This window comes from Peromyscus eremicus, chromosome X (genome assembly GCF_949786415.1).
Source record: "Peromyscus eremicus chromosome X, PerEre_H2_v1, whole genome shotgun sequence".
NCBI lineage: Eukaryota > Metazoa > Chordata > Mammalia > Rodentia > Cricetidae > Peromyscus > Peromyscus eremicus.
Genome location: NC_081439.1, coordinates 64742904 through 64761126, shown reverse-complemented (window position 1 = coordinate 64761126; position 18223 = coordinate 64742904). Strand labels below are relative to the sequence as shown.

Here is an 18223-nt window from a genome sequence, read left to right as displayed (position 1 = left end):
AAATAAACACTTCAAAGTTATTTAATGTATCAATATCTACCTTTTAGTTGAATTTCATTGTCTTAAGTTTATTTACTCATTTAAGGTAACATGATAATTTCTTCCAAAACCCCATCAAGTATCATGGAGGGGGGGTCATGAAGTTTCATCCTAAGTTGAGGAACTATTGGCAGTTGATGACTACTGGTAGAGTCAGGTTTTGTTGTTTGTTTGTTTGTTTGGTTTTGGTTTTTCGAGACAGGGTTTCTGTGTGTAGCTTTGTGCCTTTCCTGGAACTCGCTTTGTAGACCAGGCTGGCCTTGAACTAACAGAGATCGGCCTGGCTCTGCCTCCCGAGTGCTGGGATTAAAGGCGTGCGCCACCACCGCCCAGCATGGTAGAGTCAGTTTTCTTCAGCTATGCAGAATCTTAGAGACTACCCATGTTTCAGTAGATGGACCTGCACCCATGCACATACTAGTAACTCTATGTGGACTATCAATTTAAAATGAGCAAATGAAATTGGGAGGTAATAGTGTTGGGAGGCTATGGGAACAATTGGAGAGAAGGAAATGGGGGTAAGTTTGTATATATGAAAACACATTATATGTATATATGAAATTCCCAAACAATGAAAAATGAAAATGTCTTCAACTTGTTTAACTAGTAGTATTTCTAGGAGAGATGAGATAGTACCTCCAGTGATCATAGGCTACTATGATAAATTATGTAAAGCATTCAGATGTTTATTTATAAGTGTAATACTATTTTTATTTTCCAGTTCTAATCAAGAAGGCTATGAGGTTATGTTAGTTTGAACTGTTTTGTAATATTAGGTAGGAGGCGAGATCAGTAAGAAGCAGCAGAAATAATGGGAGGATGAGTTTTGGAGTCAGATGTTTATGAATTTGAATCATGTCTCCATTGTTAATATATGAAATAGATTGTAGATATGATTTTATTGAGGAATACATAGACCAAAATAAAGCATTAATGCCGTTTACGATACCATTTCATTCTGTGCATTTAAAATGTAGCACATATTGATTTTATTGTTACTGCAAGTTTTGACAAAAAATTATTTTAAATATTTACCCAATTTATTCAAACAGTACAAGAAATTCTGACCCCTTTAACTCCTTTTTTAATGTAATGGAATAAAAATTGCAGTATTATAGAATGTCTTTGAGTCTCTCACATGCCATGAGATTAATAGTAAACTCCTATTGTGGCAAAATACTGTATTAAATGAAGTGGAATACTGAAGTGAAATAATCTCTAATTTCTAGTAATGTAAAAAGAGTGAAACTGTGCAAATGAAAGTGAAATAAATACCACAAAAGAGGCGTGAAGTACAATTAAATATCAAAAGAATTAGTGGATAATTTTGAGGGAGATTAAAGATGCTATAGGGAAATGTGAAAAGTTGGGAGGCTTATTAGAAGAGGTGACCTTCTTTTTGAGCTTTGTAGAGTACAATAGATGGGATTGGGAGACAAATTTTAAGCAACTGCACTAGAAAAAAAATCTTCCTTAACAGGAAAATTTTAGTGTTAGGAGATTTTGTAAAGCCACATGCATCATTGAATATATTCTGGAAAGGAGTTATAGCTATTTTAACACTCGATTAAACAGTGGGTTTAATTTTGATACATTATCTACCAATGGTCCATGTTAATATGTAATTGTTTTATAATGTTTGATAATAAAATTGTAAACATGTTAATATAAAAGCATGGTAAATTTTTCAGTCTTTAGGGTTAGTCTGCTATAACATTATGCTTTCTAATTAGCCTTTCAGACTGAAGGAAAGCTGTATTTAATCTTGGATTTCCTCAGGGGGGGAGATGTCTTCACAAGATTATCCAAAGAGGTGAGAATTTCCTTATAAATTTGTTAGTATTTTTTATTCCAACAAAGCTAAAAAGTCATATACTTTTTCTGTAGAAATTTGAAATCACTGTATATAGTATTTAGTTTGTCTGTGTGTCTTTTAGGTAATCACAGTGTTCTTTTTACTTTTCTCTGAGACAAAAGGGCATTATGAATAACTGAATGAAATAGATAGGAACAAGCCCTAGGACTTTGGCTCCTCAAGCTATCTAACTGCTTCTTGGTGGAGTGTTTAATTAATTCATTTAAAGTGGATATATTGAGTTATAATTGACATACAATAAATGGTACAACGAATTACACTATTTGATACCTTTATGCCTTTTCATGTAACTGTACAATCATTATTAAAATAAAATAACATTATTTCCAAAAGTTTATAATGTATTCTTCCCACTCTACCTCTACTGAATTTGCTGTCTGCCACTGTTTGTGTTTTCTAATAGATTATAAAAGTAAAACTGTTATTTTTATATATATATATATATGTATATGTACATATATGTATGTATATATGTACATAGACATATATACACATTCTTTTTGTCTGGTTTAAATCATTTTAATTATTTTGATTTATCCATGTTGTGTGTATCAGTTCATTCACTTTTATCGGTGAGTAGTACCCATTATTTGGATGTGCCATGTTTTGTTTATTTACCTGATGAATGTTTGAGTTATTGCAGTTTTTGGGTATTACCAATTAAGCTGCTGTAAACATTCATGTACAAATGGTTGTATTGACATATGTTTTCATTTCTCATGAATAAATATCTAGGAGTTTAATGGCTGGGTCACATGGTAGGTGTATGTTTTAACTTTAAAGACATTGCCAAACTGTTTTCGAAAGTGCTTGTATAATTTTTACACTCCCAACAGCAGCAAATAAGAATTTCAATTGCTTCACATCCTTGCCAACACTTGGTATGATCAGTCTTTATTTTTCTTTTTAAAAAATTTTGAACATCTGTTAAGTATATAGTGTTACTTAATTGTGGTTCTGAATTTCATCACATTAAAGACTAATGATATTGGGCATCTTTTCCTGCATTTATTTGCTATCGATCTTCTTTGATAAAATGTTTAAACATTTGCCCATTTTGAAGTGAATTATTTGTTTTCTTATAGAGGTTCCAGAGTTTCTGATATAGTTTAGATGGAAGTCTCTTATCATACATGTTGTTTTTAAATATTTTCTTCTGGTGTGTAGGTTGTTCTTAATTTCATATCTCTTGAAAGCAGAATTTCTTAATTTTGGTGAAGTCTGTTTTATAATTTACCCATTAAATTAATGGTTTTTAATAATTCTAATTAAGAAATGTTTCCCTAATTCTAGGTGATGAATTTTCCTGTGTATTTTAGAGGAGTCTGTAGTTTTTATTTATATTTGTATTCTTAATTCATTTTGGGTTATTTTAATATGTGGCTACTTAGGTATGCACTGAAATCTTTTTAAAATTCATAGAGGTATTCACTTCTAACATCACAGTTGTGAAAAATGATCTTTTCTTCACTGATTTATCTTGTAATTTCATTTAAAATCAGATTTTCATATATGTGAAGGCCTGCCTATCTCTGGATACTCTGTTCTGTTCACTGACTCATTTGTCTATCTTCATGACAGTGCCCTTTGTCTTGATTACTGAATCTTTAGAATATATCTTGAAGTCAGTGATTCCAATCCACAAGCTTTGCTTTTCTTGTGAAAATTGTTTAGGTTCTTGTAGGTCATTTGTGTTTCTTTATTAATTTTAAAGTCAACTTTTACTTTCTAAAAAAAGCCTACTTGGATTTTGATTGGCATTTCATCCAACCTGTAGGTCAGTTTGCACAAGATGGATATTTAAAACATATTGACTTCGTGGCTTCTCTTTCCACTCCATTAGAAGTTGCCTATGTTTAGCAATGATTATTTTCAGCATATAGGTCTTGCACAACTTTTGTCAGATTTATCTTTTAGTGCTTCCTGTTTTAATGATGCAAATGAAATTGTTCTTTTAATTTCAGTTTCAGTAGGAAAAACAATAGAGTTTTTCTATATTGAGCTTGTATCAATTAATCTAGTAGAATTACATATTTTGGCTGATTCTTGTGTAGATTCAAAAGCTTTTATATTAATTACTCTTGACAAAGTGCTTTACTTCTTTCCACTTTGGATATATTGTATTTATTTATTTTTATTAATAAACTTATTAACACTAGCTTGAATTTTCATTCTGATGTTGAATAAATTTGATGGGAAGCAGACATTTTTGTCTTCTTAGTGTTTCAAAACAGAGGGAAGCTTAATTTCATTCTAAAACTTAAAGCTGTATATTTATGTGTACTTTATTGGGTTGAGTTAACATCTCTTATTAAGTTGTGGAAAGAAGTTTTAATAGATATTACAAACTGTCACATGCATTTAATTGAGACTTTTTCCTGCTTAATTTCTGATATGGTCAATTAAATGAAGCATATTAATTTGAAATTTAAAAAAAGTGAATTAAATGAAAGTGAAATGGTAACCCAATCTTGCATTTGTGAAGGAATCCCCCATAGACATCCAGAATAATTATTTTGAAATATTATTGGATGATCTCTGCAATTTTTTTTTTTTACTTTTTTCCTTCAGCTTTTATGGGTGTTTTGCATGAATGTATGTCTAGGCATTGCACTCAGGTAGTGCCAGTGGAGGCCGGAAGAGGATATTAGATTCCCCTGGAACTGTAGTTACAGATAGTGACCAGTCATGGGGTTGCTGGAAACTGAATGTGGCTCTTTTGAAAGAAGAGCCAGTGCTCTTAACTGCTGAACCATCTCTCCATATTTGCAATTACGTTCATAAGGAATATTTATTTCCTTGTTTCACGTTTTCTTCATTTATTAGTAAGAGTAATTCTTGCTTCCTAAGTTGGATAGTTTCTTTTTCTTCAACTTTCCAGTAGAACTTATTTAGATTAAGTATTAATTGTTAATAATGATTGATAGAATTCATGTGTGAAAGCAGTTTGGTCTGGTAAGGTGTTTGGCTAAAAGAAGTTCTCCAGCAATATTTCTTGCCCTAAATGGTTCATAACCTCTTCAAATAGTGCCGACAGCTGGGGACTAAGTGACAACTACATGAGCCTCTATGAGACAGTTCTCACTCCAGGCACAACTGTTCATTATATTCCATTGTTATCTTTTCTCATAGCTGTAGAATCCTTATTTTTGAAAGGCTCTCACTCGTGATGGTGGTAGTTTGTCTTTTTCTTCTATAGTCCTGCTTGGCATTGCTTGAGGTTTATCAGTTTTATTTTTTCTTTTTATTATATGAGCTTTTGGCTTTATTGATTTTTGTTATATTTCCGTTTCTTTAATCTTTATTACTATTTTGTAGTTACTAGCTTTTTCTTTTTCTAGTTCCTAGATGGAAACAGGTTACTGATTTGAAGCCTTTCTTTTCTTATGTAACTATTTAGTGTTACAAATTCTTGAAGTACCGTTTTCATTTTGTTCATGATATATTGTAATGTGGCACTTTTGCTTTGTTTAATATACTTTCTAATTTCCTTTATTTGCCTCATTGGGTATTTGAAAACATGTTATCTAATTTATCCATATTTGGTTATTTTCCAGATATATTTCTAATATTGTTTCATAACCCAATATTACTGTAATCATAAAGGATACCTTTCATGACCTGAATCCTACTAAATCTGTTTATACTTATTGTATTCCTTCAAACATGATATATGTTTGTAAATGTGTAATCTCCTGTTGGGTGGTGGAAGGTTCATTAAATGTCTGTTAGATCAGGTTTGTTAATTGAGAATTTGATACATGTCTATACATGTTTTTATATTTGAGAAACACCTGAAATCTTCTATTATAATTATAGATTTGTGTATGTCTTGAATTTCTACCAAAGTTTTAAAGGAACTTTTTATGAGTGATATTCTTTCTTGATAAGGACATGGTATCATTATTAAATGATTTACTTTAATGCATTAATATTAGCTTATGACTCTCTTAAAATAGCTGTATGAGCTCAGTATACCTTCTTCTGTGTCTTCACTTGAAACTACTTGTAGTTTTCCATGTAGCAGTTAAGTACATATGACATCCTTGATTTTTATCCAGTATGAAAATATATGATTTTTAAAGTGCGGTATTAGACTTAATACATTTAACATGTAATTTTATATCTTGATATGGTAGTATTTAGATCTTCCATCTTATTAAATTGTAAGTATCATTTATTCTTGGTGTTTTTAACTGTTTCAAGTATGCATTATAATCAGTTATTCTGTTACAATTACATTTTTAGTTATGCTAGCTTGGCAATATTAACTAACATTGCTTTGTTATTTTGTAGTTCTATTAGGTTTTATAATATGAATTTTTAACTTGGGATCAAGGATATATTATCTTCAGACCAGTTGCTTTTCTTTATAAGTTAAAGTTTTATAGAAACAAAGCTACAAACATTTAAGTGTTTTCTATGACTTCTTTTGTAGCTCAGTGACAACATACTTGCAAATTTTTTTCTTTTCTCTCTGTTTCTCTCTCTCTCTCATTCTTTCTTTCCTTCCATTCCTCCCTTCATTTATTAAGACATGGTAGGTATAATTGTGTAGCCCAAACTGGATGTGAATCCAAATCTTTCCTCTTCAGCCTTCAATGTGTTGGGATTACAGGTGTGCACCAACACATAGTTATAACTATTTGTATTAGGTGGTAGACTGTGGATTTAATTTTCTTACATGCTAAATGTTTTGTCATTTTTATCATTTAGGATCTTACTTTTTTATCTTTAGTGCTGGAGAATCAAACATTGAGCTTCTCATGGTAGGGATCCACTCTACACTTCAGCTGTACCCCCAACTCTAGGTCTTGCATTTAAGTTTGTTTCATTTAAGGCTAAGACAGCATTTAGTATGGAGTTAATTTTCCTCACTAGTCAAACAATGACCTTTCTTAATTACTCTAACCAACATCCTTGACTTACAATGATTTATTATCTTGCTTTTCAAATGAGGCATAGCTTTCATCTTTTTGAGCTTAGTGAGTTCTTTTAATCCCTTAAGACTATATTTTTCCCTTGATGGCAGGTAGATCCCTTTGATCCATGATTGGAAATTTCTTGTTTCTTGGCAGTCTTTGTGAAAGTTAAGGTATTGGATGATGAGTATTTTGTGCTTCTAGAAATACACTGATGCTTTTAGAACTAGTTTCATTGTTTCATATCTTCCTTAAATTTAAAGTTTTTAGAATGAACATGAACATCATTTATTCAGGATTAATTTTGATCTATTATTGAAACAAAGTCCTTCTGGTTATTCTGATTCTGTGTGTGTGAGATCTTTCCTGCTCTACCTAAATATAAGAGGAACTGTCACTTGCCCAATGTGAGTGGCATGGATTGTTTTGTGTAGCCCTTGGTTCTTTTTCTGGTTCAGCATAGTGTCCTCATTCCTACATACTATGCATCCGCAACTGATTACTTGGGAATGAATACATATCTTGAGAGGTTGTTGTGTAATTTCCTTTGCTTCAGTCCTCTGTGAATTATTTTCTTCTTTAAGACTCTTGGCTCTAACTAATTACTTCAGAAAATCTCTGAGCTCTACTTGAGTTAGACCTCTCTACACTACCACTAACTTTCCAGGTAGTAAGCTAGGAAAATTATAGGGCATACCACATTTGTTACTCATATCTCAGTATTCACTGTCTTTTGTTGCTAGATGTCCAGTGTCTTAAGAAATATCATTTCATACATTTTGTCCTGTGTTTTGGATGTTTTGTCTTGAAATGGTAGTCTGGTAGCAGAGATTAAATTGGATGACTGTATTTCAACATCTAACTTACAGAATTTATCATGTTAAGTGTAGGAGAGCTTTGGAACTTGTGATAAAGGAAAAATGTACTTAGAGATGATAGTCAGTGCTTAAGTGCCTGAGGTCTCTGGCTTATATCTGTTTAACTCCAGTGCAGAACTTGGCATGCATGAGTGTTTATTTTGTAGTCTAGGACAGAATTTAGTATGTAATAGGATCTGTCTATGAATCTCATCCAAGGAAAGTCTTTAAAGAAAGTGTAGAAGGACAATGGTATATCAAGGCTCCAGCATTCATTATTTTTTTGTGTTAGATTATAGAAGTGTCACAAATGTTTTTGAAAAATTCTTACCTGTAGTCATTTCTAATTTTCTTTTAAACTCTTCAGACCTCCATTCTCGATGTGGGACTATCTAAACTCATACTAGCACAGAGATGCAGTCAGTAAGTTTTGATTCCTAAGTCTGGAATATTAGGTAAGAGCAAGCATTTTAAATGCATTTCCCCAAAGACAATAAATTAGTTTATTCATTGAATAGACTTTAAAAAACTGATTCAGTGATTAATTCTATAGGCAGCATATTATAAGTAGTTGATTGTTGGTTATATTTCACTTGTTAATAAAAAATTGAGTAATCCAAACTGAAGAAGTATTTGTGCTTTAGAAACAGAATTTTAAAATTCATTTTAGTATGTATTAAGAAATTTTATATCGCTTGTTCCTTACATTTTAAAAGAAAAAGTACCTCCCAGATTTCTCTCTCTATAAATGCACAGAGACATAACTCAAATAAATCCATACATAAACACATAAAATTTTAAGCCACGTCTTTCTTTTTTGCTAATATCAAAAAAAATCTTGTATTCATTATTATAAAGCTAACAGTGCTTTCAAAATTCATTTATTAGTTTAATAAAATTTCAGACAGATTCTCAATAGAAATTTGTGTGTGTTTAAAATTTACAGCGTAGTTTCACAGTTTATCTAGAGAAGTAAACAAATGCCAGAAAAAAGTCATTTGATAAAACTTCCTTAAAATTTACTTTTGGTTCGTTTGGTTTTTGAGAGAGTCTATCTATGAGAGCCAACTGGTCTTGAACGAAGACTCTTTCCTATTGCAGCCTCCTAAGTGATAGGATTATAGGTGTGCTCTTCTATACCTGTTTTTTATACACGTGTGTATATTTTAAAGTTTCTGTAAACCAAATATCATAGTTTCAACACAGGATCAGGAACATATTGTATAAGCCATGAATCTTATTATATATTATTTAACATACAATTATGACTAAAGGATGAATCATATATTACGTTAAAAAGATTGATTGTTCAATAAAAACAGTATATGAGAATTTGAATAGATATTTCAAAACTAATGTAAAACACCACCTGTATCACACACCAATTAAATTTTATCTATATGATATAACTGTATCTTAAAAGTAATCACTGTATCCTAAAAGAAAATACAGTTGAGTATTTAGTTAATCGCTGAATAGACATTTGGTACCCTTTAAAATAAAGGGAAAAACAAAGAGTATAAAATAAATTTGACTATAAAATTAAGAACAACTCATCAAAACCAGCAAATATTTGAAAAACATTTGTACTTAATATGATAAAGTCATGACGTTTTTAATACTTGAAGGGCTTATACCAACTGAACAAAATAGTAGGTTAATAATGGAAAATAGACAACAAATTTCTTGTAGTTCAAGAAAACAGGAAAGGCCACAGGACATGAAAAACTGTTTGGCCTATGAATAAATTTAATCAAATCAAATTTTATATTCTTTTTATATATTAAATTAAAAATTTCAATAAAAGATAATTTGGTTCTGTCATAGATGAAGTAAGGCTAATATGTATTCAAAAAATTGCTGATGGGCACGGGAACTGTTGTAACCTTACTGGAAAGTAATTTTATTGTATATGTCAGGAATCCAGACTATGTTCCTTGACCCAGTAAATACCTGTTTTATTACTTAAGCATCCATTCTGGCAAAATACAAAGAATTATGCATATTTGCTAATACATTTATAATATAGCATGCTATAATATTTATAGGAATTAATTTTAGAAATATTCTAATTGTTCAGAATGAGGACATTTAGGTAAATCATGGTGAATTAATATGATTGATATGCATTTATTTAATAATGTTCATAAAATAGCTTGAAATGTATGGGAGTATGCTTATGATATAATATTAAGTAGGAATAATGGAGATATCTGTATTATCTATGTAGTAAGGATTCAATTATTTTAATATACATAGTCCCATTCACACATTAATAGGCCTCAGGTTAAAAATGCTTTTCCTTGTACTAGAATCTTAGAGGACTTTTCACTTTTTGGGGGGGGGTATGAGGAGGATAATTACCAAATATAAAAGCATTATTGATTGTGAACTGAAACATAGGGAAAAATATACTATAAGTAAGATAGAAGTGGTTTCTGGAGAAAAGTTTATTTTTAGGGACAAGTATTCCTGAATTCAGATCTTATGCTTCCTACTTACTAGTTACTTTGGACAAGTTAGTCACCCTGAGTCTTGTTCACATATGTACGATGTTAATAATAGTACAGTATAGAGTTGTTTGGAAGAGTGTAATCACAGAAAGAATATGTAGTGCTCGCACATAATTAATTGCGTCTGGTGCATCATTGCTTTTTAGCAAGTTTATCATTTATTTCCATCATGAGGCTTTCTACCAAGACAACATCAGGATAAGATTGTTTGACATAATGTGTAAGTAACCTAGGCAGTGTTTTTTCCTTGAAATTATAGTTAGTATTTGGAGTTTTGTCATGTGTTAGGTTTCAGTGAACATTTTGATTGTTCTTCCACAGAAGTTAAATGAGTAACAAGTACTTTTATTCACAATAAGAAGTTGAAACTGATGTTCTTATACTTTTACCATTAGAGTATTCAAAGAAATGTCCCTAAAACTTAGACAACAAATAATATTAACTCTTCATTTTCTTCAGTTTTAGTAGTAGCATGAATCTGCATTGTGAAATACAGTGACTATAATTTAAATGGGCAAGTTGATTTTAACTATGTGGTATTTTATTCAAATTTGAGCCTTTCAAATAAACCAGATTTCTTTAATGAAAATAGCATGTTTCTAGAAAAAAGTATTTTGGCCGATCTGAAAACCCTTGATAACTCTAATGTCTAGTGATTGAGTAATTACAAATGTGTGTAAAGATTAAATACTCAGTTATGAATGAAGATACATACCTGTACTAATAACACCATACAGTTGCACATTTGGGTACGTTTAAATGAATTTGATTCTTAGAACAATGTTCTTAGTTAAATATAGTAGATACTGTTTTATTTTAAAAATTTAAAAACTCAGGTCCAGATTGTTAAATGGCATGTCTGATGCTGAACCTCTAATTCTGACTTCAAGTTTCATATGCTTTTCACTTTGTCTTAATGTCTTTATTTCCTAACACACAAAGATTGAGAAATCCATTGTCATTAAATTCACAAAATTTACTTACAGGTGAGAAGAGGTGGATCCCTTTTAGGTCAGATGTAAGCTTAAAATTTTGATATAAGGTTTATTAATTTTACAACTTGTAGTGGTAGATTTAGAAGCTTAGAGTTAGTAGAACTAAATGTGAAATTACTGAGAATAGGTGGTAACAGAGAGAATTGTAGGAAAAATGGAAGTACGAGTACAAAAACAAAATACCCCTAATACTTCAATTACTCTGTGTGAGCACAGCCACTGTGCCAATGCAGTGTACCAAAATTAAAAAGATTCAATAAAACCCCAAATTTTTTGAAGAGCATTTAATGTAAGATGATATATAAACAGCATGTGTTTCAGAAAGAATTAATACATAAATTGCTAATTATTTTTAAAGAGAAGAATTTTTAAAGACATACCATTAATCTAGAAAATTTCTCTGGTATACTTAATGGCTGTACCAATCAAATAAGATTTAACTATGTCTATTTTCTTACTATATACCCAGATTTTTCTGTCTGCTTGTTTTTAAAGAAGTAAATTAAAAAGTACATATTAGAAGAAATATCAAGTGATGAATTATTCTTTTATTTTAGGTTCTTTTTACAGAAGAAGATGTGAAATTCTACCTTGCAGAGTTGGCCCTGGCTTTGGATCATCTGCATCGATTGGGAATTGTATATAGAGACCTGAAGCCAGAGAAGTAAAGTTCTATTTCCTATTTGCTATCTATATTGCTTTTGAAGATTTTTTTATTCCATTGACTTATTGTGTGTGTTTGTATGTGTGATCATGTACATGTATATGGTATGACATGTATATGGAGGTCAGAGGACAACTCGTTGGGAGTCTTCTCTCCTTCCATATGTGGGAGCCAGATATCAGTCTGTCAATCTTGGTTGCAAGTGCCTTCCTGTGTCCCCATCCTTATACATATATACGGTACAGTTTTTAAACTCAAATATATTTTGTCATATTTTATTAAGCATTTACAAATTATCTGAAATTTTGATGCATGATACAGTTACATAAAATTTACTTGTTCAAAATAATCTCCATAATATACTTTTATTTTTAAAATAATAATTGAAAATTTCCCAGTATATCAAATAGTGAGTAATTTTATATTTATCACTTTTATGTATTTGGTTTCAAAATGCTGAATGTGAAAATAGTGACCAACTTTATATTTATGATTTTTATGTATTCTGTTTTTATCATATTTAATTTGAATTTTTATTTACAGCATCTTGCTTGATGAAATAGGACATATCAAGTTAACAGGTATGCATATTTTCTTATATACTATTGAGCATATTATTTAATTATTTTTCATCATTCTGGTACATATTTTTCTAAACCTACAATCTGTTTTGGGCTTTATTTAAGTTGCATTTTGTGTCTCTAGTTTATTAAGATTCATTTAAAGGTTACTTAATTTCAGTGAATTCTGAATACATTTCAAAATTCTACAGTGGAGATACTGTACTAATTAAAATTATTTTAGGTAAAAATAGTAGATTTTAGTTTTATTCTATACTGAAGGAATTAACTAAGTACTTGTCACATCTGAAAAAATGGTGATAAACTCCTATATATCCCTAAATTTTCAGTAAATTTTCTGTTCTATATCTCAATGATTTTGCTATTTTGAAAGTGTTATATAACACAGTTTTGTGGAGCAATTTGATATTTGCACTTCTCAGGACATCTGTTTACAATAGGTCAAGACTGGAAGCGACCTTAATGTTTTTAAAGGGTTAATAAATAAACAACCCATGTGTTATTACCTTGTGATGGGCTACTGAGCAATTAAAGGCTGGAACCATTGATTTCCCAATAATTTAGGTAGATGACAAAGGCATTATATTGAGTGAGTTAAGCTCAAAAAGTTACATATGTTTTCACTACATAGTAAATTCTATGTTTAAGTTTTGGAAAGCTATAACCAAGAAAATGAAGATGTATTTTTTACAAAGAAGTTTGAATTGGTAATGTTTTAAAGTTAAGTCACTCTAAATTATGGAATATAATGTATCAATGTAAAAAGAAAGGATCAAGCTGTTACTTTGTAGACTGAAGTAAACATGAACTTGAGAGTATACACCTCCAAGTACTTCAAATATATCCTGTTCCATCTCTTTCATATGTATGTTTTGAGACAGGAACTTGTAGAGTTCCTGCCTTTGTCTTCTAAGTGCTCTAAGTATAGGCATGCATTATGTCTGAAATGAAGAGAATGGAGATAGTTTAATAAGATCACAAACTTATACAAGTGATTGTCTAAATGAAAATATTGAACATGGTTTGGAAATCAGTTTTGAGAGCCTGAATTAATTAACTGAAGAGAATAACGTTGGGATTATATTTTTTTCATTTTGGAAATTGGGAGTAGTTTGCATACAGTAAAATCATTGTTCTGATCTTTCTAGTGATGGATCCTTATTCTATTTTCCTTTTTTATAGGGGAGAAAGTAACTTTAATGTCCTATAGCATTCAATTAAGTATACATTTCAAAATAACCACAGGAGATTTAGAAGATTCTAACACATTTAAAATATTTGAGGAAATTAAAATGCTAATTACTGTAATTTAATAATTGCTTTACTATATACTATCACATTTAATACCATAACCTGTCAATGAATATTTTATGTCAATTAAAAATTTAAAGGAAATGAAATTTTAAAAAGAAATTCAATATGAAGTGATTACTGCGCATGGAGGAACATTGAACACCTGTTGCTAAATTGAAAGAAGCTATGGTAAAATGGTCACACACTGAGTCCACCATGGTACACTATTGAAGCGGAGCTTTGAGGGATAGTAAGAAAGATGAGCGTTCTCCAGGGAATGAGGGAGGGAGGAGTAGAGAGGGATAACTAGGTGGTGCATGGAGGACTTCTAGGACTTCTAACTCTAGCTTTTATCTTAGGATTGATAGTGCATTTGAAATTCATCCATCCTGTTATATGGTCAGTGGTTTGCTTTCTTTAAAATTATTTACTAGTGTTTTAAAAACTAGAATTTATGATGGTGTCTTGGTGTTTCCCATTTGAGGGACACTTGTTTCATATTTTGAGCAATTATGAATAAAGCTATAATAAGCAATTAATTAATTAATTGGAAAAGCATTAATGAACAGTTTTATTTGAGTAAATTGCTAAGAACTCCATTACTTACTTTTATGGTAAATATATATTTAATAAGAAACTTCCAGATTCTTTTCCAAAGTGGTTGTACATTTTCCAAACCTATTGAAAGTGTGATAGTTATTTTAGCTATTCTAAAAAGCACACCTCTCAACATGTTTTTCTCTTGCTAATAACTAATGATATTGTCATTTTTCATGTATTTATGTCTTTACAAAAATGTTTACAAAAATCTTTTGACCATTTGTAAAAACTGGATTGTTTTCTTGCTAATGTTAGATTTTTTTTAATGGTCCAAATACAAATCAGATAATGCTATATACAAATATGTCTCTATAGTCTTGTTTTTTATTTTTTTAATATATCTTAAAATTATTAGTTCTCAGAGTTTCATATAGTTTTTTTTAAATCATATTCCATCTTCTCCCCCAACTTTTCCCAGATTCATGCACCCATTCCTACCTACTCAAGTTTGTGCCCTTCTTGTTAAAAATTTTGTACCCCTTTAAAAAAAATCCTTCAAGACCAATGTGTGCTGCCAAAATATTCATGGATGTGTGGTTTTCCCCTGGAGAGTAGTCAACCTACCAAGGCTATACTCTTTGAGCCAGCTGGCTTCCTCTCTCTCAGCAGCTAACAATTGCAAATATCTCCACAGTTATTTTTAAGCACATTTTTTTATTTTGATGACATGGTGTGCATTAAATTTTTCTTCTTCTGTGGATTATACTTTTGATGTTATGCCCAAGAAATCTTTGTCTAACACAGAATCAGAAAGATTTTATTCCCTACTTTCTTTTTGTAGTTTTAACTTTTATATTTAATTCTGTGGTGCATTTTCAGTTAAGGTTCGGTTATGATATAAATACAATGTTTTTTATATTTATATACAAATTTGTTCTGGCACTGTTTGTTTAAATGGCTGCTCTTCCTCAATGGAATTGCTTTTCATTTTCACCAGAAATGAAGCCAATTTTGTTATATGATAGATATATGTGACCCTAATCACTTCATTTTCCAAAATCATGTTTAAAAAACAAAACAAAAACTACAGGACTTAGGGAAAAAACAAGAGCCACCACTGAAATGTTTACTCAGATCCACATGATAAAAAAAAGTAGAAAGTAAATGTAAGAACACTATTTTACATGTTCAAATAATTGAGTATATAACAACTGCATTATTTTTATATTGTTGATTCTCCCAAAGAAATCTTACTAGAAATTTTATTAATATTTCATTGATTGTGTTGGTCTTTCTTAGAAGAATTAAAAAATTAACAATATTGAATCACCAGTGTATAAACACACTATATCTTTGCATTTATTTAGAATGACATTTCTTTCATTACTGTTTCTAGTTTCAGTATAAATATCTTACATATATCTTATGTATGCTGAGAAGCTATTTGCAAGGTGTTTAGTGGTACTATAATACTCCTTTTTAAATTCAAATTTCCAGTTTTCTATTACTTTTGCAGAGAATATTGATTTCATATTGATACCATTTGTTCTGTGAAGGCTTTAGACACAAATGCAAGTTTGTCCATACGAACTGTGATTTTGTAGTATTTTTAAAGTACAAATTACTATATTATACTTAGGATAATATGACAGCTTTGGTTAAATTTTTCATCCCTCAAAATTATAGACCTGATAAAATGTATTTTGAGGGAGAGATTTGCCTCAACAATCTTTAAATGTTCTTAAAGAGCTTTAACATTAAATATAGACTGATTTCTGTTATTTGTTTCAAATTATCTTTCTCAAGGGTAATTTAGGCCAAAGTAAATTGTTTGAATATTTAATTAATTATTTTGTCTTTTGGTATTTCCTATTTCCTGAGCTTTTCCAACCTCTATTTTTGGTTAACACATAGATTTTGGGCTTAGCAAAGAGTCAGTGGATCAAGAAAAGAAGGCATATTCATTTTGTGGTACTGTAGAGTACATGGCTCCTGAAGTGGTAAATAGACGAGGCCATTCTCAGAGTGCTGATTGGTGGTCATATGGTGTACTTATGGTAAGCTGTATTATTTTCCTTCATTATATCAATATATGGTTAATACTATTTAGGATATTCAGTTAAATTTTTGTGTCAGCTCAGAAAAGGTTTCTTCTGATAATTTTTGACTAATGTTTACGATGTTGTGATTGGCAAGCAATAAGGTCTGGGTTTTAATGTCTTCCTTTTAATGTTGCTATTGAAAAGGTAAATGGCAAGATTTCTATATAAACTATTTGCATCTGAATTTTAGAAAACCTCTAGGTGACTCTAGCTCTTACCAACACTTACATGCTATTTTATTAGGTATCACAGAATTTATCACCATCTTATTCGTCCACTTGTTTCACACCTGTCCTAGAAATACTTAGTTTGTATCCTATAATATTTTCTTTATCTCACTTAGAAACTAATATGGGGGCATTTATATAAATTCTAAATACAGGGGATACTATATTAGTTTATGCATGAATCCCAGCAGTTTTCTTATGAAGTCTGATACATGACACGACACTGCCATATCCTAAATATCTGGTAAAAGGAGGCATTCCCGGAAAGCAGTAGTGTAGAAACTAATTAAATCACAACGTTGTTTTCAATTTACAGAACACACACGATCTGGCTAAGGAAACTATCCAAAAGTATCTTAAAGTTTGAAGAACACTTGATTTAAAAGTTGATATAGATGAAAGAGGTGGGACTTAAGCCTTGAAGGATAGATAAAATTTCATAATTGCATGTTAAGAAAAACTGACTATTGTGATCGTATTGATTAGCAAATCTTCGGGAAACCGGTTTGACTAGAGAAGTCAAGAGTAAGGGTGAAAGTGCAGGTATAAACCTATACACTTTCCATGCAATTCTTTTGGTATTTGTAAACTATTTATAGTCTGAATCAGGATGGTGAAGAAAATTTATATTTTAGGAAGATCAGCTTTGGCAGCATTATAAATAGATTGGAAATGGGAGGGAAAAAATCCCCAGAAACAGGAAAATAAAATCTTTCAATATTGTCATAAGATTAGAATTTATGAAAAAGTAAATTTTGAAGGCATTTCAGATAACATATAACTAACCTTAGTAGCTGACTGAATGACACAGATAAAAAGAAGGAGATGATCCAAAGATAATGATACCTCTAAAATATACTTCTAAATATGAATTTAGAGATATGAAAGAATAGTAGGTTAGTAAAAGAGCTATACTGGTAGAAATAACTAATGGCAACTGATAGGGAAGTAATGCGTTGACATGTAGCACAGGTTAACTGTTAGTAAAGAGGGACGCTGAAGAAAAAACTGGAATCATTTGGAGATTGTGAAAAGATAATACAACACTGAGGGGGACGCTGCCTAACCAAGTTTTTTATGAGGAGGTAGAATTCTTAGATGTTCTCTCCCATTTTGTATGTATACCATCATATAATCTATTGCTATAGATTTGGGTGAGAAACGTAGTTCTTGATAGAGGATGAGGTTGGAACAGCAATTTGATGTTGTCATGGTATAAGAGAGATTAATGCATAAAGTAACTAAGGTTATGAGTTCAGCTTAAATGAACAGAGGACTGACGCCAAAACCATTAGTCAGTTTGAGTTTGAAATATAATTGTTAGTGCTATAATTTTTGTGTGAATATTCGTGTGTGTGTGTGTGTGTGTGTGTGTGTGTGTGTGTCTCGGCGGGCAGAGCAGAAGTTGACAACATGTGTCTTCCTCAGTTGAACTTAACTTTATTATTGAGAGAGGGCCTCTTATTGTACCTGTATCTCATCAGTTTAGCTAGACGGGGCTGACTAGCAAGCTCCAGGGGTACAATTGGAGATTCACTTGTTTCTGTTCTCACAGTACTGAGGTTAATGATGCATGCCTGCCACACCCAGATTTTATTTGGGTACTGGGGATCC

General features: G+C 30.9%; 1 protein-coding gene across 1 annotated transcript in view; it reads left to right on the top strand.

The window, feature by feature from the left end:
* Positions 1-18223, top strand: part of Rps6ka6 (ribosomal protein S6 kinase A6) — a 109213-nt gene that overhangs the window by 41022 nt on the left and 49968 nt on the right. The window contains exons 8-11 of the mRNA XM_059251488.1: positions 1773-1852; positions 11760-11866; positions 12410-12447; positions 16195-16337. Of these exons, the coding sequence (XP_059107471.1) occupies positions 1773-1852; positions 11760-11866; positions 12410-12447; positions 16195-16337 (368 nt within the window). The remainder of the gene's footprint in view (positions 1-1772; positions 1853-11759; positions 11867-12409; positions 12448-16194; positions 16338-18223) is intronic.